The sequence below is a fragment of the Ranitomeya imitator genome, chromosome 1, assembly GCF_032444005.1.
Source record: "Ranitomeya imitator isolate aRanImi1 chromosome 1, aRanImi1.pri, whole genome shotgun sequence".
Lineage (NCBI taxonomy): Eukaryota > Metazoa > Chordata > Amphibia > Anura > Dendrobatidae > Ranitomeya > Ranitomeya imitator.
In genome coordinates, this window is record NC_091282.1 from 535,860,357 (window position 1) to 535,884,963 (window position 24,607).

General features: G+C 44.8%; 1 protein-coding gene and 1 long non-coding RNA gene across 2 annotated transcripts in view; one reads left to right on the forward strand and one right to left on the reverse strand.

Annotated features, from left to right (window-relative positions):
* Window positions 1-8,258: 8,258 nt before the first annotated feature.
* NANS (N-acetylneuraminate synthase) lies at window positions 8,259-23,341 on the reverse strand. Its single transcript, XM_069767602.1, has 6 exons — window positions 23,115-23,341; window positions 16,906-17,121; window positions 16,347-16,446; window positions 13,220-13,374; window positions 10,242-10,508; window positions 8,259-9,272 (listed from the first exon to the last, which is right to left on the reverse strand). Exons 1-6 carry the CDS (start codon window positions 23,244-23,246, stop codon window positions 9,063-9,065), a joined length of 1,080 nt encoding a protein of 359 aa, XP_069623703.1. The 5' UTR covers window positions 23,247-23,341; the 3' UTR covers window positions 8,259-9,062.
* LOC138677455 (uncharacterized) overlaps window positions 21,341-24,607 on the forward strand; it is a 95,328-nt gene continuing 92,061 nt past the window's right edge. Inside the window, exon 1 of the long non-coding RNA XR_011320887.1 lies at window positions 21,341-21,391. This is a non-coding gene — a long non-coding RNA (uncharacterized lncRNA). The remainder of the gene's footprint in view (window positions 21,392-24,607) is intronic.

The following is a 24,607-nucleotide window of genomic DNA, read 5'->3' on the forward strand; positions in this document are numbered from 1 at the left end:
TGCGTAGTTGACGAGCTAGATAATACAAGTCAGGGACTGCGTATCCACCTTGGTTTTTGGGCCTCTGCAGGGATCCAATACCTAATTTAGGTCTTGACGGACCCTATATAAATGCAGCCATCATGCTATGCATTTTCCTAAAGAAACTTTTAGGGACCCTTAATTGTGTGTTCCAGCATATGAGCATTTGTGAAGAATTATCATTTTAATTAGTCCGCCTCTGCACGCCACAGTTGGGGGAAGTCAAGACCATATCCAAAAATTCCTCATCATATCTCCCAAAGGGTATATATTATCACATAGCACAGGTACAGTTATGTTAACTAGATAACGGCATAAGCCGACTCACTCCAGTTAATGAAGGCCAGACAGTTCCCCAAAACAATAAGTTCAATTGCCCTTGGAAGAGCTTGCTCTATTTTATCCAGAAAGAGTAATAAATCATCAGCATATAATCCCACCTTATCCACCCTAGAGTTGATATTGATTCCCTCCACCACCGGGTCCTGTTCAAGTGCAATTGGCTCGATTGCAAGAGCATTGGGGATAGTGGGCAGCCCTGTCTAGTTCCCCTACCCAGGTCAAAATAGTCTGATAGCAAGCCATTGACAAGGATATTGGCTCTGGGCATATAATAAAGTAGTTCAATCCACCTGCAAAATGTGTCTGAGAAACCAAATTTCAGAAGCACACACTGCAAGGATTTTCACTCCTTTGAATCAAAAGCCTTCTATCGCCCAAGGCTTCTCATACTTGTGTCCTATCTGAGTTAGAACCTGCACCCTTCTAATATTAGAGGAGGTGGATCTTCCTGGCATAAAGCCAGATTGATCTTCATGTACTATGCCTAGTATTACTGCTATAAGTTTAGTGAGTATTTTATAGTCTTTATTGAGCAGAGATATGGGGCGCTAAGAGCAACACTCCTCAGCAGGTTTATCTGGCTTTGACATTACCACTTTAGTGGCATCATAAAAGGATTGGGGAAGTGTGTCTTGCAAGTACTTCGGAAAGGGTCTGCAGCAGAATCGGCCCTATCTGATCTAGATATCTTTTATATAGTTCTATGGGCATGCCATCAGGGCCTGGAGTTTTCCCATTGGAGAGACATGGCTGCTTCACGAATTTCTTCCAATGTGATATCTCTATCTAAAAAGGCCTGATCTTCACAAGCAAGTTTGGGAAACTCTATATGGTCCAAGTATTCATCAATCTCTCCTATAGTATGATTCAGTTGGGCGTTATATAACTCTCTAAAATATTCTTCGAATCTGTTTGCAATTTGGTCAGATTTAAGCAGCGGAGTTCCCTCCACTGCATTGATGGCAAGAATGGATGGAGACATTTGATTTTGTTGGACCATGTATGCCAAGAATTTACTCGACTAGTTTCCCAATTCAAAATAGGTCTGTTTAGAGAAAAAAGGTAATTAGACCTACCGGCAATTGTATTTCCAGGGGTTCCATCCTGACAGCACCATTGGAGGATGCATTCTTACCCTCAGTGGGACAGGACTAACAAGCGGTTAAAAGGACCCTCCCCACTCCACCCACCAGTGATTTTTCTAAGTACATCTGGATGGATGCAAAAAGAGTTTATTAACAGTCATACACCAATGTTACATCACATTAGTCTATAATACCAACTTGCAGTGGGAGGGAACTAGTAGTGCTGTCAGGATGGATTCCTGGAAATACAATTACCGGTAGGTCTAATTACCGGTTTCCAGTTCACCACCTGACAGCACCATTGGAGGAATACCAAAGGATGTTAAATTAGGGTGGGACTACTGCATGTAATACTTTCCTACCAAAGGCTATCTGATCTGATGAGACATCTAATTTATAGTGTCTGGCAAAGGTAGAAAGACTGGTCCAAGTCGCCGCCCTACAAATTTGCTCTGCTGACGCTCCCCCCCTTCTCTGCCTATGATGTAGCAATAGCTCGAGTTGAGTGGGCTCTAAGAATATCCGGGGATCTTTCACTTGGTCTGTATACGCTAGGTTTATCATGGTTTTAATCCACCTAGCAATGGTTGATTTTGCTGCTTTACAACCTCTATTTGGACCCCCGTACTGTATGAACAAGTTAGTGTTCCGTCTCCAACCTTCCATCGCCCCCAGGTATTTTAGAACAGTCTAACGTCAAGGTTATGGTAGACCCCTTCCTTCGTGTTTCTAGGGTGTTGGCAGAATGAGGGAAGAATTATCTCCTGATTTATATTTGTTGAGGACACTACCTTGGGGAGGAAGGCTGGGTTAAGTCTTAAGGTACCGTCACACTAGACGATATCGCTAGCGATCCGTGACGTTGCAGCGTCCTCGCTAGCGATATCGTCCAGTGTGACAGGCAGCAGCGATCAGGCCCCTGCTGTGCTGTCGCTGGTCGGGGAAGAAAGTCCAGAACTTTATTTGGTCGCTGGACTCCCCGCAGACATCGCTGAATCGGCGTGTGTGACACCGATTCAGCGATGTCTTCACGCTCACAGCCAGTACAGGAGGAGTGCAGAGCACAGCGCTGGAGGACAGACGGCTGTAGGTAAGTATGTACTGTTTGTTTTTTTTTACTTTTAGGATGGTAACCAGGGTAAACATCGGGTTACTAAGCGCGGCCCTGCGCTTAGTTACCCGATGTTTACCCTGGTTACCGGCATCGTTGGTCGCTGGAGAGCGGTCTGTGTGACAGCTCTCCAGCGACCAAACAGCGACGCTGCAGCGATCCGAATCGTTGTCGGTATCGCTGCAGCGTCGCTGTGTGTGACGGAAGATCTGAAGATATGGATCTTGAATGGATAGAGCCTGCATTCCCCCAATCTTTTAGCTGACGTGATGGCAATTAGGAAGGCTGTTTTAAGGGAGAAATTGGCTATGTCCGCATCTTCTGATAACAAGTACGGGGTTTTACACAGGGCATTAAGGACCAAGTTTAGGTCCTAAGGAGCAGTTGATTTCCTTACAAGAGGTCTCATTCTCTGTGTGGCCCTGGAAAATCTTGCCATCCAAGGATGGGAGGCTAGTGACATATCAAAAAAGACGCTAAGCGCTGAAATCTGTACTTTTAAAGTACTAGGCTGGAGGCCCTTTTCAAAACCGGGTTGTAGGAAGTCGAGGATTCTGGGGATGTTGGGTTTTGAAGTATCTACAGGAACTTCCCCTAAGAAAGAACAATACCGCTTCCAGATCTTGTTATAGATCGCTGAGGTCACCGGCTTCCTGCTTGCCTGGAGTGTGGTAATGACATCCTCTGACAGGCCTCTGGATCTTAGAGTTCGCCGTTCAGGATCCAAGCAGATACAGTAGGTGTAGAGAGTCTGGATTTCTGTGGAACACCAGCCCTTGTAGTAGAAGGTCCTGCCTTTTTGATAGTAAGATTGGTTTCTCTGTTGACATCCTGGATAGTAGAGAGAACCAGCTCCTTTTTGGCCAAAAAGGAACCACCAGGATTACTGTTGCTCTTTCGTCCCGTATCTTCCTGAGTGTCTTCGGTATCAGGAAGAGGCGGAAATGCGTACAGGAGACCTTCTCCCCAATACTAAGACAAAGCGTCAAGTCCTATGGCTCGATCTAGAGGATTGAGAGAGAAAAACGTTCTGGTCTTCGCATTTGATCTGGTGGCAAAAAGATCCACCTGAGGTGTTCCCCACTGCTGGCACAGACTGCTGAATATTTCTGGATTTAATTCCCATTCTCCGGCATCTACAGGCGTTCTGCTCAAGAAGTCTGCTACTTGATTTTTGGCACCTTCCAGGTGAACTGCCGAGATGGATTTTGACAGATTTCTCCTCCCATCTGAAGATCTGGTCTGCTAGGTGTTGCAGCGGTGGATGTCTCGGACCTCCTTGGTGTCTTAGAAATGCTACTGCTGTCACATTGTCGGACAGTATCCTTACGTGTCTGTCTCTGACCTGTGACTGGGCTTGGTATAGCACCTTCCAGATTGCATACAGCTCCCTAAAATTTGATGACCTTGCAGAAATCTGAGAACTCCACTCCCCCTGGTAGTATGTCCTTTCTATATGTCCGCCCCATCCGAACTGACTGGCGTCTGTGGTAACAGTGACACAGGGATAGAGGACCCATGGAACCCCCACCTTTAGGTTCTCCGGGGTGGTTCACCAGGTTAGGGATTTCTTTCCTGACTGAGAAACAATCATTTCCTTCTCCAGAGAATCCTGCCTCCTGTTCTAAGATCTCAAAATCTCTTTCTGTACTCCTCGCGAGTGGAACTGGCTCCATTTCACACAGGGTATGCATGCCGTCATTGAGCCCAGAATCCTCATTGCTTCTCTTATAGAGGGAGTACTCTTTCTGAATTGGTGTATGCACCTGATCAAGGCCTTTTGTCTGTCTTCTGGTAAAAAAGATGCTCTGACGTTGGAATCTAATATGACCCCCAAAAATTTCATTCTGGAATTTGGGACTAGGCATGATTTTTTCCAATTCACAATCCACCCCAGATCTTGAAGAATGGAGAGTGTGAAGCTGCAGTTAATTTTGAGAAGTTTCTCTGATCACGCCATTATCAGAAAGTCGTCCAGATATGGCACTATGGTAATATTCTGGTTCCTTAGATAGGCTACTACCTCTGACATTAGTTTGGTAAATATTCTGGGTGCTGAAGCAAGACCGAAGGGGAGACATATGAACTGGAAGTGATACATTACTCCTTTGTTCATCAGGGCGAATCTCAGAAACTTTTGGTAGGAAGCGTGTTTTGGGACATGGTAGTATGCCTTGCTTAGATCTAAGGTGCACATCACCATGTCTTTGTTTATGAGAGGCGTTGTGGACCTTATAGATTCCATCCTGAATCTTTTGTACCTGATCCACCTGTTCAAGGGTTTTAAATTTATGATCGTTCGGGAGTCTCCCGAAGGTTTTTTTTATTGAGAATAAGTTCTTCACTGTGGACATTGACACTGGCGTTTTGCGTGTACTATTTAATGAAGCTGCCAGTTGAGGACCTGTGAGGCGTCGATTTTTCAAACTATAGACTCTAATGTACTTCTGTACTTCAGTTGTGCAGCGGGGCCTCCCAGTTCTCTTTCTACTCTGGTTAGAGCCTGTTTGTGCTCTCCTCTGAAGGGAGTAGTACACACCGTTGTAGGAAATCTTCAGTTTCTTGGCAATTTCTCGCATGCAATAGCCTTCATTTCTAAGAACAAATTTAGACTGTCGAGTTTCACATGAAAGTTTTTTTTCTGGCCATTTTGAAAATTTAATGCAACCAACAAATGTAATGCTCCAGATTCTCAACTAGCTCAAAGGAAGGTCAGGTTTATAGCTTCTATAATCAGCCAAACTGTTTTCAGCTGTGATAACATACTTGCACAAGGGTTTTCTAACCACCCATTAGCCTTCTTACACAATTAGCAAACACAAAGTACCATAAGAACACTGGAGTGATGGTTGTTGGAAATGGTCCTCTATACACCTATGAAGATATTGCATTACAAACCAGACGTTTGCAGCTAGAATAGTCATTTACCACATTAACAATGTACAGAGCGTATTTTTGGATCATTTAATGTTAGCTTCATTGGAAAAGGCGGCCTTTCTTTCAAAAATAAGGAAATTTGTAAGCAATAATAATAATTTTTGTTTATATAGCGCCAACATATTCCGCAGCGCTTTACAAATTATAGAGGGGACTTGTACAGACAACAGACATTACAGCATAACAGAAATACAGTTCAAAACAGATACCAGGAGGAATGAGGGCCCTGCTCGCAAGCTTACAAACTATGAGGAAAAGGGGAGACACGAGAGGTGGATGGTAACAATTGCTTTAGTTATTCGGACCAGCCATAGTGTAAGGCTCGGGTGTTCATGTAAAGCTGCATGAACCAATTAACTGCCTAAGTCTGTAGCAGTACAGACACAGAGGCTATTAACTGCATAAAGTGTATGAGAACATGATGCGAGGAACCTGTTTTTTTTTATAATATATATATATATATATATATATATATATGCCACACAGGGATCGTTAGGTTAATGCATTGAGGCGGTAGGCCAGTCTGAACAAGTGAGTTTTTAGGGTACGCTTAAAACTGTGGGGATTGGGGATTAATCGTATTAACCTAGGTAGTGCATTCCAAAGAATCGGCGCAGCACGTGTAAAGTCTTGGAGACGGGAGTGGGAGGTTCTGATTATTGAGGATGCTAACCTGAGGTCATTAGCGGAGCGGAGTGACCCTAAACTTTTGAACAGTAGTATGTGTGTGTGTATATATATATATATATATATACACATACATACATACACACACACACACAGGTCCTTCTCAAAAAATTAGCATATAGTGTTAAATTTCATTATTTACCATAATGTAATGATTACAATTAAACTTTCATATATTATAGTGGTCCCCAACTCCAGGCCTCGAGGGCCGCCAACAGTGCAGGTTTTCAGGATTTCCTTAGTATTGCACAGGGGTTGGAATCATCACCTGTGCAGATGATCACATTACCACCGATGCAATACTAAAGAAATCCTGAAAACCTGCACTGTTGGCGGCCCTCGAGGCCTGGAGTTGGGGACCCCTGTTATAGATTTATTATCCACCAACTGAAATTTGTCAGGTCTTTTATTGTTTTAAATACTGATGATTTTGGCATACAACTCCTGATAACCCAAAAAACCTGTCTCAATAAATTAGCATATCAAGAAAAGGTTCTCTAAACGACCTATTACCCTAATCTTCTGAATCAACTAATTAACTCTAAACACATGCAAAAGATACCTGAGGCTTTTATAAACTCCCTGCCTGGTTCATTACTCAAAACCCCCATCATGGGTAAGACTAGCGACCTGACAGATGTCAAGAAGGCCATCATTGACACCCTCAAGCAAGAGGGTAAGACCCAGAAAGAAATTTCTCAACAAATAGGCTGTTCCCAGAGTGCTGTATCAAGGCACCTCAATGGTAAGTCTGTTGGAAGGAAACAATGTGGCAGAAAACGCTGTACAACGAGAAGAGGAGACCGGACCCTGAGGAAGATTGTGGAGAAGGACCGATTCCAGACCTTGGGGAACCTGAGGAAGCAGTGGACTGAGTCTGGTGTGGAAACATCCAGAGCCACCGTGCACAGGCGTGCGCAGGAAATGGGCTACAGGTGCCGCATTCCCCAGGTAAAGCCACTTTTGAACCATAAACAGCGGCAGAGGCGCCTGACCTGGGCTACAGAGAAGCAGCACTGGACTGTTGCTAAGTGGTCCCAAGTACTTTTTTCTGATGAAAGCAAATTTTGCATGTCATTCGGAAATCAAGATGCCAGAGTCTGGAGGAAGACTGGGGAGAAGGAAATGCCAAAATGCCTGAAGTCCAGTGTCAAGTACCCACAGTCAGTGATGGTGTGGGGTGCCATGTCAGCTGCTGGTGTTGGTCCACTGTGTTTCATCAAGGGCAGGGTCAATGCAGCTAGCTATCAGGAGATTTTGGAGCACTTCATGCTTCCATCGGCTGAAATGCTTTATGGAGATGAAGATTTCATTTTTCAGCATGACCTGGCACCTGCTCACAGTGTCAAAACCACTGGTAAATGGTTTACTGACCATGGTATTACTGTGCTCAATTGGCCTGCCAACTCTCCTGACCTGAACCCCATAGAGAATCTGTGGGATATTGTGAAGAGAAAGTTGAGAGACGCAAGACCCAACACTCTGGATGAGCTTAAGGCCGCTATTGAAGCATCCTGGGCCTCCATAACATCTCAGCAGTGTCACAGGCTGATTGCTTCAATGCGGCGTGGCATGGAGGCAGTCATTTCTGCCAAAGGATTCCCGACCAAGTATTGAGTGCATAACTGAACATTATTATTTGATGGTTTTTTTGTTTGTTATTAAAAAAAACACTTTTATTTGATTGGATGGGTGAAATATGCCAATTTATTGAGACAGGTTTTTTGGGTTATCAGGAGTTGTATGCCAAAATCATCAGTATTAAAACAATAAAAGACCTGACAAATTTCAGTTGGTGGATAATGAATCTATAATATATGAAAGTTTAATTGTAATCATTACATTATGGTAAATAACGAAATTTAACACTATATGCTAATTTTTTGAGAAGGACCTGTATTAAAGTGAAGTTAGATGGACGAGTGTTAATCACATCAGTACTACAGTGCAGGGGCCAATAAAGGGCCGTCAGTGTACAATACTCTGCAATGGAAAGTCAGTTTGTTTTGATCCAGAGGATAAGAGTTTGTAAACAGCTAGTTATTCATCTCAGATTTAATAGCAGAGACCTTAAGTTCCTTTTTGGAAAGGATAGTTTATTCAGAAAGTATCCTGTTAACAAAGTGCAAGAGTTTAGTAACAAATTGAAAATGAGCAATTTCAAATATTACAAGGCATTCAACAAAACCTCAGTCTTTGAACATTCAAAGAAACTGCATTTCAAAAAGGATATTTCCCCAGGATGGCACCTTGTGCACTATGGATTCCTTTCTAATAAGGATTAAATTAATAAATTAAGGGTTGTCAATGGAGGTGGTGATGCATTGGATGTAAACATGCCAGGAAAATAGTAAAACTAACCAATATTCAGGTAAACATGCTGTCAAAATATCATGGTTCAGATCTAAAGCATGAAATGTGATGTTGACATTCATCAAGTGATATCTGTTGTACTCATGCTCCATGTTCAATGGATCTGTACAAGCATTACATAAATGACGATGTGCTAATGCTAGCCAATTCCTAAAAAGCAAGAAAGGTCCATAGCAGAGACACCACTTTTAATAGATTTATTTTTTTTAAATGTCGATATCAAACTATAAAGAATTAGTCACAAAAATACTGTGATTTGCAAATTTCAAAATCTGCTTACAAAACAGTGATTGCCATGCGGTTGTCACAGCCGTACAAGCAACAGCACCTTCACCCATTTAGAGTTGACAGATCTAGTACAACAACTTGATCTTACATGCCACCAAATAGTTGGTTACATAAAAGACCCAAAACCCTGTGCAATTGACTTACATAGAATATGTATTGGTAAGGTAAAAGGTGATTGGAGAAAAACCTGTTAGATAATGGTCAGGTTTTAGATGCTATTAACATTTTGTTCTTGTGTTGTAATTCTCTATTGCTTCTTCGGTGACAGATTCATCCTCTTCGATGTCTCTCTTAACAGTTTTGCCTTCAAGGTCAAAGATTTCCTCTGGGGGAAAGCCACGTGGCTCTGCCACCTTCACAGTCAACATGTTAAGAGTTATCACAGTGCCAGCAGGGATTTTTGTCTTTGCCACTACGGATTTACCAAGCTGAAAGACAAAAGGACCAGTTCGTTAAGTAACAAAGCCAATCTAAAGTGAAAACGAGGAGTATGCCTGCATGCACTTTCACCTGCTGAAAGCGAGTGAGCTCCAGCACACAGCCCTAGTTGGCTTGTATGCACATATGCTTTTCCACTTCAAAGGAGGGCATCATCTCTTGCCTTAGCTCCTGAATATTGAGGGTATTGCTCAAGACTTAACATGTTGCCTATATATTCAAGTATTGAATAAATTACCTTTTTTTATTTTTTCCTAGAGTTTATAAGTATAACAGCCTAGTATTTTATGCCAAAACGTTATCTATACAAGTTTTAGCATAAAATACTAGGCTGCTATACTTACAAACTCTAGGGTTAATAAGGCTCCTCATTTGCTGTAAGAAAACAAGGCAAAGTGTTTGCGATTTTATCCAATGACAAACTTCCCAGAAATTAGATTCCAGGGAGAAGGAAAAAACTTATTTACCCTTACTGTTGGTCATTATGGAGACCAGTCTGACTTCACACAAGCCAGACACTTTCTCATCTCAGAATTATATGGCAACATGACTTAATATAAAAATTGATCAGAGTTTGTAAAGTTCTGAATCTTTGAGATGTGCAGCATTACCTCATTTTGTTTTCTTTCAAACTCCATGCTGACTATACTGTTTCTACTGCCTTGTTCATGCTTCAAGTAGCCATTTTGAAGCACAGATCTAGCACAAATCCTTACTTGAATGCAAGCTTCTCTGCTCCGATAACTCAGTCTCAGACACAGGAGCAGAGAAACCAATATTGGAGAACATACCTGACAGACTTGCAGATCAACTACACCAATTGCATGAACAAGATGTTAAACAGCCCCTTTGGAGTATGAAGTTTGAGAGTAAAGACAAGATAAAAGTGAAGCATTGCCAATCCAGTTACATTTTTTCCTTCATTAAAATGGACAAAATGTTTTAATTATAGAGGTTACCTTGTTGAGGCAAGTCATTTCACATGGCAGGAGTCGTTTTACTGGAGATCCCATTGCCTTCTCTACTATTCTAATAGATTTGACTAGTTCAGACAATTCACCTAGGTCAAGAGAAGCCTGATGGTCTGTTCCTTTCCATGTTTTGTCTAAGGTTACATGGCGCTCCACCACTTTAGCTCCCATTGCTACGGCTGCAACAGTAACAGCAATGCCAGTTTCATGGCCAGAATAACCAATTGGGATGTCTGGAAAGACGGACTGAAATTCCTAAAAGGAAAAAAAAAAAAAAATAAAAAATAAAAAAATCAAGCAATCAAAATAAACAGATCGAAAATCTGAAATGCTCAAGTCCATTTTACTTGATATATTACAAAGATGGGCACACAGTAAAGTTTGGTGTGCATGCCCGAGTAGTAGGGGTTCAGTATGAACAGACTTCACCAGGAAGCCCGTGTTACTGTCCTGGTTTGGCCCCCCCTGGACAGCGGGTGGTTGTTGCACTGTCATGTGCATGACTGCGGCAAACACTGCTTCTGATTGGCTGTAAAATTACTGCCATGATTGAGGTATAAAAGTTTCTCCAGTCATTGGTGTCACTGATGGGACTACTGCTCCCATTAGCCGACAACAGTGAGAGCAGAAGCGGCTGTTGGAGCATTTATCAGCAGGTGCCTGCGCTGTAAATTAAAAAAAAAAAAAAAAAGCCAGCAACGTGAGTTTCACTGTGCAGAGGCAAGTTCACTGCAGTTAAAATTCACCAGTGAAATTCTCCTGGTGAACTCACCTCTGCATAGCAAGACTCATGGTGCTAGAGGGGATCTCATCAAGGTCACCACAGTTCAGCCCAACTGGGAATGCAGCCTCAGTGACCAGTAGTAACCTCAATGAGGTCACCACTAGTCACTGAGGCTGAGCTCGCAGCAGCTCACTCACCAGTGGTTCTCAGCCTGGATGGTCACATCTTGGCACTGTCCAGATTGAAAACCATTTATCCCCCAGACAGATTACAGTGTGGGAAAGACAGACAGGTGAGGATAGAGATATTTTTTTTTTAATTTCTTATTCAAGTAGATGAGGGATTTGGAAGAATTAGGAGTTTTATACTGCACTAACTCATTTTTAAGACTTTATTCTGGCTGTGTCTTTATTTACAATATAACTATAGGATTAGTAATGGATAGGCATCCTATAGACGCCTCTCCATTAGTAATCTGTGGGCTTGATGTCACCTGACAATACAAAGGTGACATCAATGCCACAAATTTTAACCCCAATTGCCACCACTCCAGGGCTAGTGGGAAAAGCTGGGCAGAGTGCACAGAAATATCTTTAGGCTGGGGCACCAATATCCATGGTCTTACCAGCCTGAGAATACCAGCCCAGAGCAGTCTGATCTATGTTGACTGTTTTTTCTTTTATTTAAAATTGAAAAATATGGAGTGGGGACCCCTCTATTCTTGATAATCAGCCTTGCTGAAACTGACAGCTGCTGAGGGTTGCAGCTGTGAGCTTTGCCTGGCTGGTTATTAAAGATATAAGGGAACCCACACAAGTTTCTTTTTTTCATTCAATTTGTTATTTGCAGCACAGGAGACGGCTGATGAATACTCCCATCAGCCGTTGATCAGTTATTAGCGGCAGCAGGTGTCAGCATATGGGGGCAGTAGTCCCATCAGCCGACACCAGTGACAGGTAAATTTCATATAGCGTGGGAACCACAGCTGAGACTGGTGGTGAGTGACGATCAAGCCATGTTTTTCATGCTGTCATGACAAGCAATGGATGTTTAGGCCCCCATTTAAGTGAAAGGGATCCAGGTTTGGGTCTGAGTACAGTTTGGCTAAACCCAAACATCCAGGTGTCCGCCCATCTCTAATGGCAAGTCTACTCCCTCCCAAAGAGTCACATGTAAAATCTTTGTAAATTACATTTTAAAGTGTAAAAAAATAATTTTTTTTACTGTATATACTTGAGTATAGCCCATGTTTTTGGGCTGAAAGTCTCCCTCTCGGCTTATACTCGAGTCATACCAAGGGGTTGGCAGGGGAGGGGGAACTGTCTAATTATACTCCCCTACTCCTGACGCGGTTCCTGGCTCCCTAGCTTCTTCCTGTACTGAGCGGTCACATGGTACCGCTCATTACAGTAATGAATATGCGGCTCCACCTCTATGGGAGGTGGAGCCGCATATTCATTACTGTAATGAGCGGTAATGGTAACTGCACAGGGACAGCACAGCGCCAGGAGCAGGTGAGTATAACTGGGAGGGGAGCGCAGCGTGATATTCACCTGCTCCTCGTTCCAGGCGCCGCTCCGTCTTCAGCAGTGACGTGGTTAGTGCGTGCCCTCTGCCTGAATGTCAGTGCAGGAGATGCTGAACTATGGAGCGGCGGCCGGAAAGGTGAATATTGAAAGTTCCGGGGGCCTGAGCGATGGAGAGGGGAGTATGATTTTTTTTTATCGCAGCAACAGCAAATGGGGCAAGTGTTTGTATGGAGCATCTATGGTGCCATAACGTTTCTGCAGCACTATGTGGGACAAGTGTCTGTATGGGGCCATACTTAACTTTGGGGAGCATTATGGTATATGGGGAAAGTGTCTATGGAGCATCTTATGAGGCCATTATTAACCTTTATGCAGGATTATATGGGGCATATTTTAATATGGAGCATCTTATGGAGCCCATCATAAACTGTATGGAGCATTATATGGGGCTCCTGATTCAATCTGGATATTCAAAGACACAACCTACTGATGTCTCAATTTTACTTATTTGTATCCATTTTTACCGGTAGCTGCTGCATTTCCCACCCTAGGCATACTCAAGACATTAAGTTTTCCCAGTTTTTTTGTGGCAAAATTGGGGGGGGGGGTGGCTTATACGGTATATATTTGAAAGGCAGTTTCTACAGCTGTCAGCTACAAGCTCAATGCTTATGTAGCATTGTGTTCTCATGTAAACATCCCACCTATTTTACCTGAATTACACGTAGATTGACATCTTCTGGAATAAGGGGGTATGCACTAGTGCATTGGAGAAAGCAGAAGTTCGGATTAATTGGCTTTGCAATCTCATACACACGGCGCATGGTATCCATTGTCTGCATGCCACTTGAGATCACCATTGGTCGACCTGGTAAGGGAAATTGTATTCTTAAATTTAACCTCAAGTGCAAGTAAACTAAATACAGTATAACCAGAGTATTTTCAGTTTGCATAAAAAAAAAAAAAAAAGAAGTTAATTTGCCAACATATTGCTTCACTTTATTACCCAATCACTCCCAGACCAATATGGTTACAGTTAGATCGCCCCACTAATTCCAGCAGAAGCAGACAGAAGTCCCCCTTGTGCATGAATATATGGGCACATCATAATGCACAATTCCAAACCTACATTTGGGGACAACAGTGGGCCCCCTTAACTCTTGGATCTGTGTGGCTGCACCAATGGAATCCTCTTGAATCCCAGAAAATGTAGAATAAAAAGGATTTTTCTACAAGTTACCGTACATAGATCGTTGTACACATTAACAAAATGTGCAATAGACAAACTTTCTGCAGAAGGGTTAACCCTTGAGATCTTCAGGGACCATGCTTTAACAATCATTGCTCATTAGGAATTATATGCACCAATTCTGTTTTGTTAGTGGGCCATATTGTAGAGTATATGACATGCTCATGAGTGAACTTTAGTCATCTAAAAATCAACCAAGATTCTTATGGAATAGTGTTTTTTTTTTTTTTTTTTAAGAGACCTGTAGTACAAATTTGCAAAACCCTGGATTTTTGCTCCGAATCCTCCCACTTAGAAGTGTAGGAGTCCAAAAGACTAGAAGTAACCAATTACTCTTCCAGAATGACAGCTGCTAAGTAGGAGGTCAGAAGCTGCCTGCATTTTTCAATTAATCTCCTTTAAAACAGGGTTTTCCCATAAAATAATAAAAAAAAAAAAAGTACATATCCATATATTACTCAGCAGTTGCACTATTAAGAAAAAAAATTACTTAATGTCCTTTGTCTACCGATGAAACTTCCTAACCACACAAAGACAAAAAGAGATGGCCCAGTAACAGTCACCTCAAAGAAGCAACCACATCTATATTAAATCCAATAATCTTTTATTGAAAAATGTAACAAAAAAAAAACGTTTAAATAGCCACATATTCAAAATCTCACCATATTATAATCCCAAGAAGGGTAAACAGCATATATTAGATGGATGCAACAAGGAAGTGTGAGCAATTAGGATGCTATTTAGCACCTGAACTATTGATTAGTATTTGTATATGTTTGAATCTAACAAAGGAACATTTAAATATAGAGCTCTCTTTACTTTATCAACCCCTGTTTATCTTAGGCTACTTTCACACTAGCGTCGGACTCTTCCCCGTCGCAATGCGTCAGGCAGAGATTCCGACGCTAGCGTTTGACGCACTGCACAACGGGTGCAGCAGATGCATTTCTCCAGCGCATCTGCTGCCCCATTGTGAGGTGCGGGGAAGTGGGGGCGGAGTTCCGGCCACGCATGCGCGGTCGGAAAAAGCGGTCCGTCAGGAGCAAAAAAATGTTACATGTAACTTTTTTGCTCCTGGCGGTCCGCCACAACCGTCGTACGACGGTTGTGACGTGTGGCAAAGCGTCGCAAATGTTAATCTATGGGGCAAAAACACATCCTGCAAAATAAAAGATTATTGGATTTAATATAGATGTGGTTGCTTTTTTGAGGTGATGTTACCAGGCCGTCCCTTGTGTTTAACTAAGAAAGCTAGTAGTCTTTAGAAACTCCAAGGACCCCCATAACATACCTGGTGCCCAATTTCAAGTTCTGGAAGCACTGTAATCCAAGTCTGGAAATCAACTTAGAGGGGGGAGGCTGGAGGCGAACACACACTCTTAAGGTATCGTCACACTAAGCGACGCTGCAGCGATACCGACAACGATCCGGATCGCTGCAGCGTCGCTGTTTGGTCGCTGGAGAGCTGTCACACAGACAGCTCTCCAGCGACCAACGATCCTGAGGTCCCCGGTAACAAGGGTAAACATCGGGTTACTAAGCGCAGGGCCGCGCTTAGTAACCCGATGTTTACCCTGGTTACCATCATTAAAGTAAAAAAAAACAACCACTACATACTTACCTACCGCTGTCTGTCCTCGGCGCTCTACTTCTCTGCTCTGGCTGTGAGCGCCGGGCAGCCGGAAAGCAGAGCGGTGACGTCACCGCTCTGCTTTCCGGCCGCTGTGCTCACAGCCAGAGCAGAGAAGTAGAGCGCCGAGGACAGACAGCGGTAGGCAAGTATGTAGCGGTTGTTTTTTTTACTTTAATGATGGTAACCAGGGTAAACATCGGGTTACTAAGCACAGCCCTGCGCTTAGTAACCCGATGTTTACCCTGGTTACCAGCGAAGACATCGCTGAATCAGTGTCATACACGCCGATTCAGCGATGTCTGCGGGGAGTCCAGCGACGAAACAAAGTTCTGGACTTTCTTCCCCGACCAGCGACAGCACAGCAGGGGCCTGATCGCTGCTGCGTGTCACACTGGACGATATCGCTAGCGAGGACGCTGCAACGTCACGGATCGCTAGCGATATCGTCTAGTGTGACGGTACCCTTAGGCCGGGGTCACACTAGCGTATTGCATCCGATGCGAGATCATCGGATGAGATATGCTAATGATGCAGAGCAGGAGCCGAGTGTCATGCGTCTGCTCCGATTCTCTCGCACAGGGAGGATCGGAGCACAGCTGCGGAGGAGGCGGAGAAATGAATTTCTCCATCTCCTCCATTGCTGGGGTCCGCTTACAGCGCACATCACTCGGATGATATCCGAGTGGTTTGCGCCGTCTCACTCGCACCCATAGGCTCATATGGGTGAGTGAGCCGAGAGTTTTCCTCGGTCCGAGACAATCGCAGCATGCTGCGATTGTCTCGAACCGAGGAAAACGGCTGACAAAAAGTCGGCTGGTGGGAGCGGCCCCATATGGTAACATTGGTCCGATTGCAATGCGATTTTTTATCGCATTGCACTCGGCCGTATTACGGTCTAGTGTGACCCCGGCCTTAAAGTCACACTCAGAAAACAAAGTTTAATTGAGAACTAACTTACCCTTCTGAGCAGTCTTTTTTATATACGGAAGATTATTAGTGTCTCCTGACCCAACCTTAAAGAAAGGTACCGCAAGCTCATGCAGAAAGTCTACTGCCATCTACAACATAGATAAAGCAGGTGGTATTATAATTGTGGACAAACTTCACCCCAATCCCCCCCCCCCCCAAAAAAAAAATAAAAATAAAAATAAAACACACACCTCTTGCCACTTATCTAAAGCTAAGCCAGAAATTGGTGCAGCTTACAGCCCAAAACTAGGCCTTGCACAATGCTCCAAATTTATTAAGGGCACTGACTTCATACATTTGCTGCGTAAATTAGGGCTAATGAATAAAACAGCCTTACCAAATTCCCCAGTGTTAATGCATTACAGCCTGAAGCCATAGACTACTCACGTGTGCGAGACATGATAGACCCCATTACTTGTACTTAGTGAAAAACTAGCCAAGGCAGTGCCTTTGAGATCTATGACGTATAATGCAGTAGTTCCAATAAGTGTACGGGCAGAACAAGTGGGCAGTGCCCCAGGCCTACCCAGTGCTCAGTGTACCCTTACCTCATCCATTGCAGAGGCAGTGAAGTAAATGCCAATTTCGTTAGCAAACTTCTGCAGCTCCCGGTACTGATCATGACTGAACTCCAGATGGCGCTTGTGTTCCCCATATGTCTTTCCCCAAGAATGCGGTGAGGTATATGGTCGTTCTAAGGCTTTTTTATTAAATTTGTATTCCAGCTCGCTCTTCTGGAACTTGGCACAGTCAGCACCACACTCCTGTAAGCAGAAACAAGGCTAATAAACCAACAGATCACCATAGCCTTTAGAAGCACCCAACAATTTGTCAGATCAACTGGTCATATCTTACTACCATTATGCACAGAGCCTTAAAAATGGAATCTCACCAGGTTTTTGCCAACTAGTCTGAAGTCTGTATAATGTAGAGAAACCACAAATCCAATGTGTCACTTAGGCTACTTTCACACTAGCGTTTTTTGCAATAGGTCGCAATGTGTCGTTTATGGGAAAAAACGCATCCTGCAAAGTTGTTTGCAGGATGTGTTTTTGCCACAGATTAAAATTAGCGACGCATTGCCACACGTTGCAACCGTCGTGCGACAGTTGCGCCATGTTGTGGCGGACCGCCGGGAGCAAAAAACGTTACATGTAACGTTTTTGCTACTGACTTTTTCCGACCGCGCATGTGCGGCCGGAACTCCGCCCCCACCCCCCCGCACCTTACAATGGGGCAGTGGATGCGCAGGAAAAATGCATCTGCTGCCTCCGTTGTGTGGGGCTTTCGCTGCTAGCGTCGGAACCTCGGCCCGAATCATTGCGACGGGCCGAGTCCGACGCTAGTGTGAAAGTAGCCTTACTGGGCTGCTTGGCAGTAACTTTGCTGGTCTCCTGCTGATATGAGATTTCTATCAGAGGACTAGCAAACCTGCTGATATTTAGTCCTCCTTCATATCCATGAGCTCAGAATGTCCCACCACTGACAGCTTTGGGTGCACCTCCAGCATGCACAATGTACGCGAGAAGTTCCTTCCCTGGAAGTGTGCAGTGATAGCAGCTGGGTGACACTTCTGCTTCACTTGTGTGCACTTTATGCTGTGTAAGCTGACCCGCAGTGCATGTATGAATCCTCAACGTGACTAATCACTCAGGTTCTGTATACAAACCTGTACGCTTGGCTATGTGTACAGTGGTGTAACACCCCCCCTCCCCCCCCAAAAAAAAAAAAAAAAAAAAAAACACACCTTAACGCTCAATCCCCGACACCCTCATCTCCAAGAAATAATGTAAAACAAACATGTGACCGCTCTACCCGACCTCCAGCGATACCCTGTGGGAGCAATTACCTCCTGTCAGTGTTATCACTGAGCTGCCGTGAGAGTACACCGGAGTTCATCAGCTCGGGTGCCCTCACTTATGGCACCGTTGAGAACTTTCCCATGCAGCAGTGGTGCCATAAGGGAGATCACCAGAGCTGATGAAGTCTGGTGAACTCAAAGCAGCACAGTGATACACTGTGGGAGAGATTACCTCCTGTCAGTGTAACCAGCAGCCAGGTATAGCGGTCACACTGACGTGACTGCTCTCAAAGTGATCAGGATGGTTGTGGGACATTATGGATTATTTTCTCGGCAGACAGGTGAGAAATATTGGGGTTTATTTTATTTTTGTTGCAGGAGACATTCTTTGGTGATTTAGGCGTTTGGCAATTATGGTTTAATTAAGATTAAAAGTTGTGTCATTATTTCAAATAAAAGGACTTTATTCAGTATCACTATATGGTTAGTAATGGATAGGCATCTTATAGATGCCTCCATTTCTAACATGTGGGCTTGATGTCACCTGACAATACAAAGGTGACATCAACCCCACAGAATATGAACCCCACTTGCCACTGCTACAGGGCAAGTGGGAAAAGCGAGGCCAAGTGCCAGAATTTGCGCATCTTATAGACGCACCTTTTCTGGGGCAGCTGAGAGATTATGTTTAGTCTGGGAGGGCGCCAGTTTCCATGGCCCCTTCTTAGGCAGCCGTCTGCCTAGCCTTTGCTGGTCAATTTTTTCTGGGATCCCCCTGTAAACTAGCCAGTAAACGCTAAGCAAACAGCTGTGAGCCGATAATAGCCTGGAAACCTTTATGGGTATTGGTTCCTTCCCAGATTATTAACATCAGCTCTCAAGCTCCTACATAGACTAGTGACTGTTTGGGTTTATGTTTACTTATCGGCTTAGAAGTGAGGGTGTCAGGCTGACACCTTTTTGTTACCAAGCCTACAGCTAGGTGTCAATGATAGCAAGTTACTACTACTGCATTGGGATAAAAAAAAGGTAACATTGAACCAAGAAATTACATCACTAAACTTTTTTTTTTTTTTAAATATCTTTTAGCTCCAAAAAGCCTTCATTGCTGTACAAAAATGCATACAAAAAGCAAACCTCAGGGTTTTTCCTGCCAAGGGATGCAGAAATTTCAGCAAATACTCATAGCCTAAGGCTGTGCACACATCCGGAGTTGCTGCGGAAATTTCTGCAGCAATTCCGGAACTCCCTGCCACAGGTAAAAAGCATGCAGAATTGGCATGCATTTTCCTGCTAAACACTAGCATTTTCCAAGCAATCTGTAGCATCACTGGGAAAACTGACTGACAACATTTTACTATTGATGCTGCCTATGCAAAAAAAAAAAAAAAAAAAGTGGAATGTATTGTAATAGGATGCTTAATGTATGCGTTTAAGGTTTTATAGCGAAAAAATTCACGAAAATTCCTGAATGTGTGCACATAGCCATAGGGCCACAATATTCTCAGTTTAAAAATAATAGAATGGCCTCATTTCATTTGCCATCTTGTCAAATTGACTGACCAATGTTCCCCATAGTCAATATATGAGGTCAACAGTAACTGTTCCAGTTCCCAATATTTTGACAAGGAGGAACAGACTCCCAACACCTAAATAAAGTGTGTGAGTTAAAAAAAATATAAATAGTCGACATTCTAAGAGACGATAAGATTTATAGGGGACAAATTATCTAAACATTCCAGATTTACGGTACTTTCAAAAAAGCCTGCAAGCTGGGGAACACGATTGCCCCGTCTGTGTGCAATCCTCATATATATAACAATTAGGGCTTTTTCAGCAAGATCTAAAAAGGTTTTTCTGTGCTGAAAATGTAAGATGTGCAAAACATTGCACATTAAAAAGCAGTCTGATCACTAAAGGGGACACAGAATTTCACATTTCAGATATTACTATATGTACAACCCATAGGGTTATCTATGCTATAATATGTCCCTGCAATAAATTATGTGGGGCGCACTAAACACCCCATGAACAAAGTAACTACGGTAATTAGCACCTCCCTAAGGCTGGGTTCACACTGCATTTATATGGCACGTTAGATGGACTACGTTACACCGCGGCATAAACGCGGTGTAACAGTCCGTTAATGCCGCCATTAATTCCTATGTCGGACGCATCGCTAGTGCACGCCCACAATGGGCGTGCACTAGCGATGTGCCGTCATTGAGTGACGGACCCGGAGACGCGGGCTGCAGCGTTTCCGGGTCAGTCACTGCTAGCGCAGATAGAGCTAGCAGATGCTCCATCTGCGCTAGCGGGCTGCCATACCGGCGCTTGCGTTTACAGCAGCCCGTTACCGTATGTGTTGAACAGGCTGCTGTAAACGCAATGTGAACCCGGCCTAGTAGAAAAAAAATTAATTGATCATTCCTTTTAAAAAAAAAAATGTCAGACTTTCATAGGGGCTGATTGCAGGGTATTGAGGTAGTGGGCATACAAGTCATCCGGAAGCACTAGAACAATGGAGATCATTAAGCAGATGTCAAGGGCAGGGAGCCTCTGGACATTTCAGATAGACACATTAAGAACATGGTCGGAATAATGAAATTGAACTTTTGCTTTCCAATGAGTATCACCTGACAGATCACTGAGGGCATGTAAAACAATGGAGGACCATCCCTGAAGAAGGAAACATTCCCGAAATGCATAGGAGTTTTGGTCCTCTGCATTATACCGGCTCCGATCACTTCACACGGGTCCTTTTAGAGCTAAATATTACCTGATGGACCACCGGAAGTACAGCACTGAGCGTCACCGGCCACGACAGGGCGCCTGACAACTACATGTAGCACAAAACTAAGGAAATCCTCAAGGATCCGAAACGCCAAGATTGAGATATGGCAGCCCACCGCCAGAAGGGTAACCCTTGTGATGTCTTATGTACATTCACTGCCGTCAGTATAGGTGGATTTATGTGCTTAGGCCGAGGAGGCACTTCACCTTGTAACATACCCATGCTGGAAGCTTTCGCGTCTTGTTAACCCAGACCTGGGCAAAGTCTGCACGCTGTCCCACCTGCACGAACTTCATTGGTGGAGGAGGGGCCTCCAGCCACTTCCTCCACCAATCAGCATGTGAAACAGTTGACACGATGGTGTAAGTTCATAACATCAGGTTTTTACTGTGGAGAGAGGCACGGGAGACAGGAACAGAAGCAGAGCACCCGGACCCAGGTGACTATGTGGGGTGTTAGCTTTTCCAGGTGTATGGGATGTTTGGGTGGGCTATGGGGTCTCATGCTGCACATGGGGAGGCACCTTACAGTATATAAGGGGGTCATACAATATATAGGGGGATGGCAGCATACTTGATTCTGCTTAATATTAAGACCTACAGTATAATTATCAATATTAAGTAGAACAATTTCAGCCCTCCACAGCAGTCACGGTCTCATGTGGCCCCTCAGGAAAGTGACTTGCCCACCCCCGTGTTAACCTCACTCCATAGTGATTTTTCACTGGTAATACAATATACATATAATATGTGGGAGGTTTACTTCCCCAACCAACAAGTAGTGCAAATATAATATACACCTGTTAGTGGGGGAAGGAGCACAAATCCCATGTAATCCACAGATATACTTCACACCCAAGATGCCCAGGAAAGATATTATATAGTCCTAGATTTTTGGGCCAACAAGTTACTTTTTTAGTACACCCCTAAACTCCACTCGGACATCCAGACCTGTAAAGGGGGGAAATAATACTGTCCATAAGCGAGCTGGGGGAATAACGGGGGCTTCGCTCACTATAGGCGAGCTGAGGGAATAACGGGGGCTTCGCTCACTATAGGCGAGCTGGGGAATAACGGGGGCTTCTCACTATAGGCGAGCTGGGGGAATAACAGGGGGCTTCTCTTACTACAGGCGAGCTGGGGAATAACGGGGGCTTCTCTTACTATAGGCGAGCTGGGGAATAACGGGGGCTTCTCTCACTATAGGCGAGCCGGGGGAATAACGGGGGCTTCTCTCACTATAGGCGAGCTGGAGAATAACGGGGGCTTCGCTCACTATAGGCGAGCTGGGGAATAACGGGGGCTTCTCTCACTATAGGCGAGCCGGGGGAATAACGGGGGCTTCTCTTACTATAGGCGAGCTGGGGAATAACGGGGGCTTCTCTCACTATAGGCGAGCTGGGGAATAACGGGGGCTTCTCACTATAGGCGAGCTGGGGAATAACGGGGGCTTCTCTCACTATAGGCGAGCCGGGGGAATAACGGGGGCTTCTCACTATAGGCGAGCCGGGGGAATAACAGGGGGCTTCTCTCACTATAGGCGAGCTGAGGGAATAACGGGGGCTTCTCACTATAGGCGAGCTGGGGAATAACGGGGGCTTCTCACTATAGGCGAGCTGGGGAATAACGGGGGCTTCTCTCTATAGGCGAGCTGGGGAATAACGGGGGCTTCTCTCTATAGGCGAGCTGGGGAATAACGGGGGCTTCTCTCACTATAGGCGAGCTGAGGGAATAACGGGGGCTTCTCTCTATAGGCGAGCTGGGGAATAACGGGGGCTTCTCTCACTATAGGCGAGCTGGGGAATAACGGGGGCTTCTCTCACTATAGGAAGGTACCAGCATTGGCAGAGGCAGGCACGGCTATTAAGCAGCAGGCTGATGCATCACCCCTACACGTTGGCAGGAATCCTGCAGCAAGCCCACTCACACCACTCCTAACACCCACACTCATTGCTGCCATGTAGAAGACAGCAGGGAAATGCTGCTCCTCACTGTGCCACCCAATGCCGCTGAGAGGGAAGGTGGCACAATGGGGGCACAGCAGTAGCCCAGTGGTCTCTGGGGGGCTGAGCACAGCCGGAGCCCATTCATCCCCTGCTGAGGTTGGCACCTGTACGGCTGGCACTGCCCCGGTGCCACAGCACCATACAGCCAGCCTCTTACCTTCACCAAGCGAATCATCTTCTTGGCGATCTCTAGGTCGCCCTGGTGATTCTGCCCAATTTCAGCTATGATGAAGCATGGGTGGTCGCCGCCCACCATACGGCCGGGGCACAGCTCAAACTGGAGCGGCATAGTGTCTGCAGGCGGATGAAGGCGAGGAGTGTGGGGCTGTGTATGCGGAGCCCGAGCGCTTTTAACCTCTCCTGCAGCCTGCGCTCAGCTGCCTGTCAGTGACGTGTTCTCCGCAGAGCCACACCCCCAGCCAATCAAAAGCCGGCAAACAAGGAAGTGTGGTCACCTGATCCAGCTAGGCAGTACGGTGGGGCTGAACAGCCGTGACCACGCCCCTGCCCTTTTATTCGTGGCGTGAGTACCGTTAGTGGCCTGCAGAATGCAGTACTGTCTCTCTGAGGGAGAGCTGAGGTCGCGTCTGGAATGGAGGTCACGTGCTGCAGGCGCTCACGTGACTTTTCCTCCAGCTTTCCTTCTGCTTATCGGTTGCGCGCGTTCTCATCTATCGTGTGCGCGCATATGAAGCAGACAGCAGGCACACTGCAGAGCCGACTCCTTTCATTCACAGCAGGGAGCCGGCTCTTTGTATCGGCTCCTTCAGGAAGGACACATCACTCGCCGCCGCCCGTAACTGCTAGGCTGAAGCCGCTTCACGAAACTTTTTTCTCCTAGTTCATAGATTTGCATGCTTTTCAGATGTTTCCTGAAGTAGGTGGTAAAGATTATCGGTTATAATGATGAGCGAATATACTCGTTACTCGAGATTTCGCGAGCACGCTCAGGGGGGTCCTCCGAGTATTTTTTTTAGTTTTTCTTGCCACAGCTGAATGATTTACATCTGTTAGCCAGCGTAAGTAGATGTGGGGGTTGCCTGGTTGCTAGGGAATCCCCACATGTACTTATACTGACTAACAGATGTAAATCATTCAGCTGCCGCAAGAAAATCTAAATCTCCGAGCACTAAAAAATACACGGAGGACACCGGAGCGTGCTCGAGAAATCGCGAGTAACGAGTATATTCGCTCATCACTAGTGTTTATAGAAAGGCGCCACAGTGTATCCTGTGTGATGTATATACAGCCGCCTCAGTGTATCCTGTGTGATGTATATACAGCCGCCTCAGTGTATCCTGTGTGATGTATATACAGCCGCCTCAGTGTATCCTGTGTGATGTATATACAGCCGCTACAGTGTATCCTGTGTGATGTAATTACAGCCGCCTCAGTGTATCCTGTGTGATGTATATACAGCCGCCTCAGTGTATCCTGTGTGATGTATATACAGCCGCCTCAGTGTATCCTGTGTGATGTATATACAGCCGCCTCAGTGTATCCTGTGTGATGTATATACAGCCGCTACAGTGTATCCTGTGTGATGTAATTACAGCCGCCTCAGTGTATCCTGTGTGATGTACTGTATATACAGCTGCTACAGTGTATCCTGTGTGATGTATATACAGCCGCCTCAGTGTATCCTGTGTG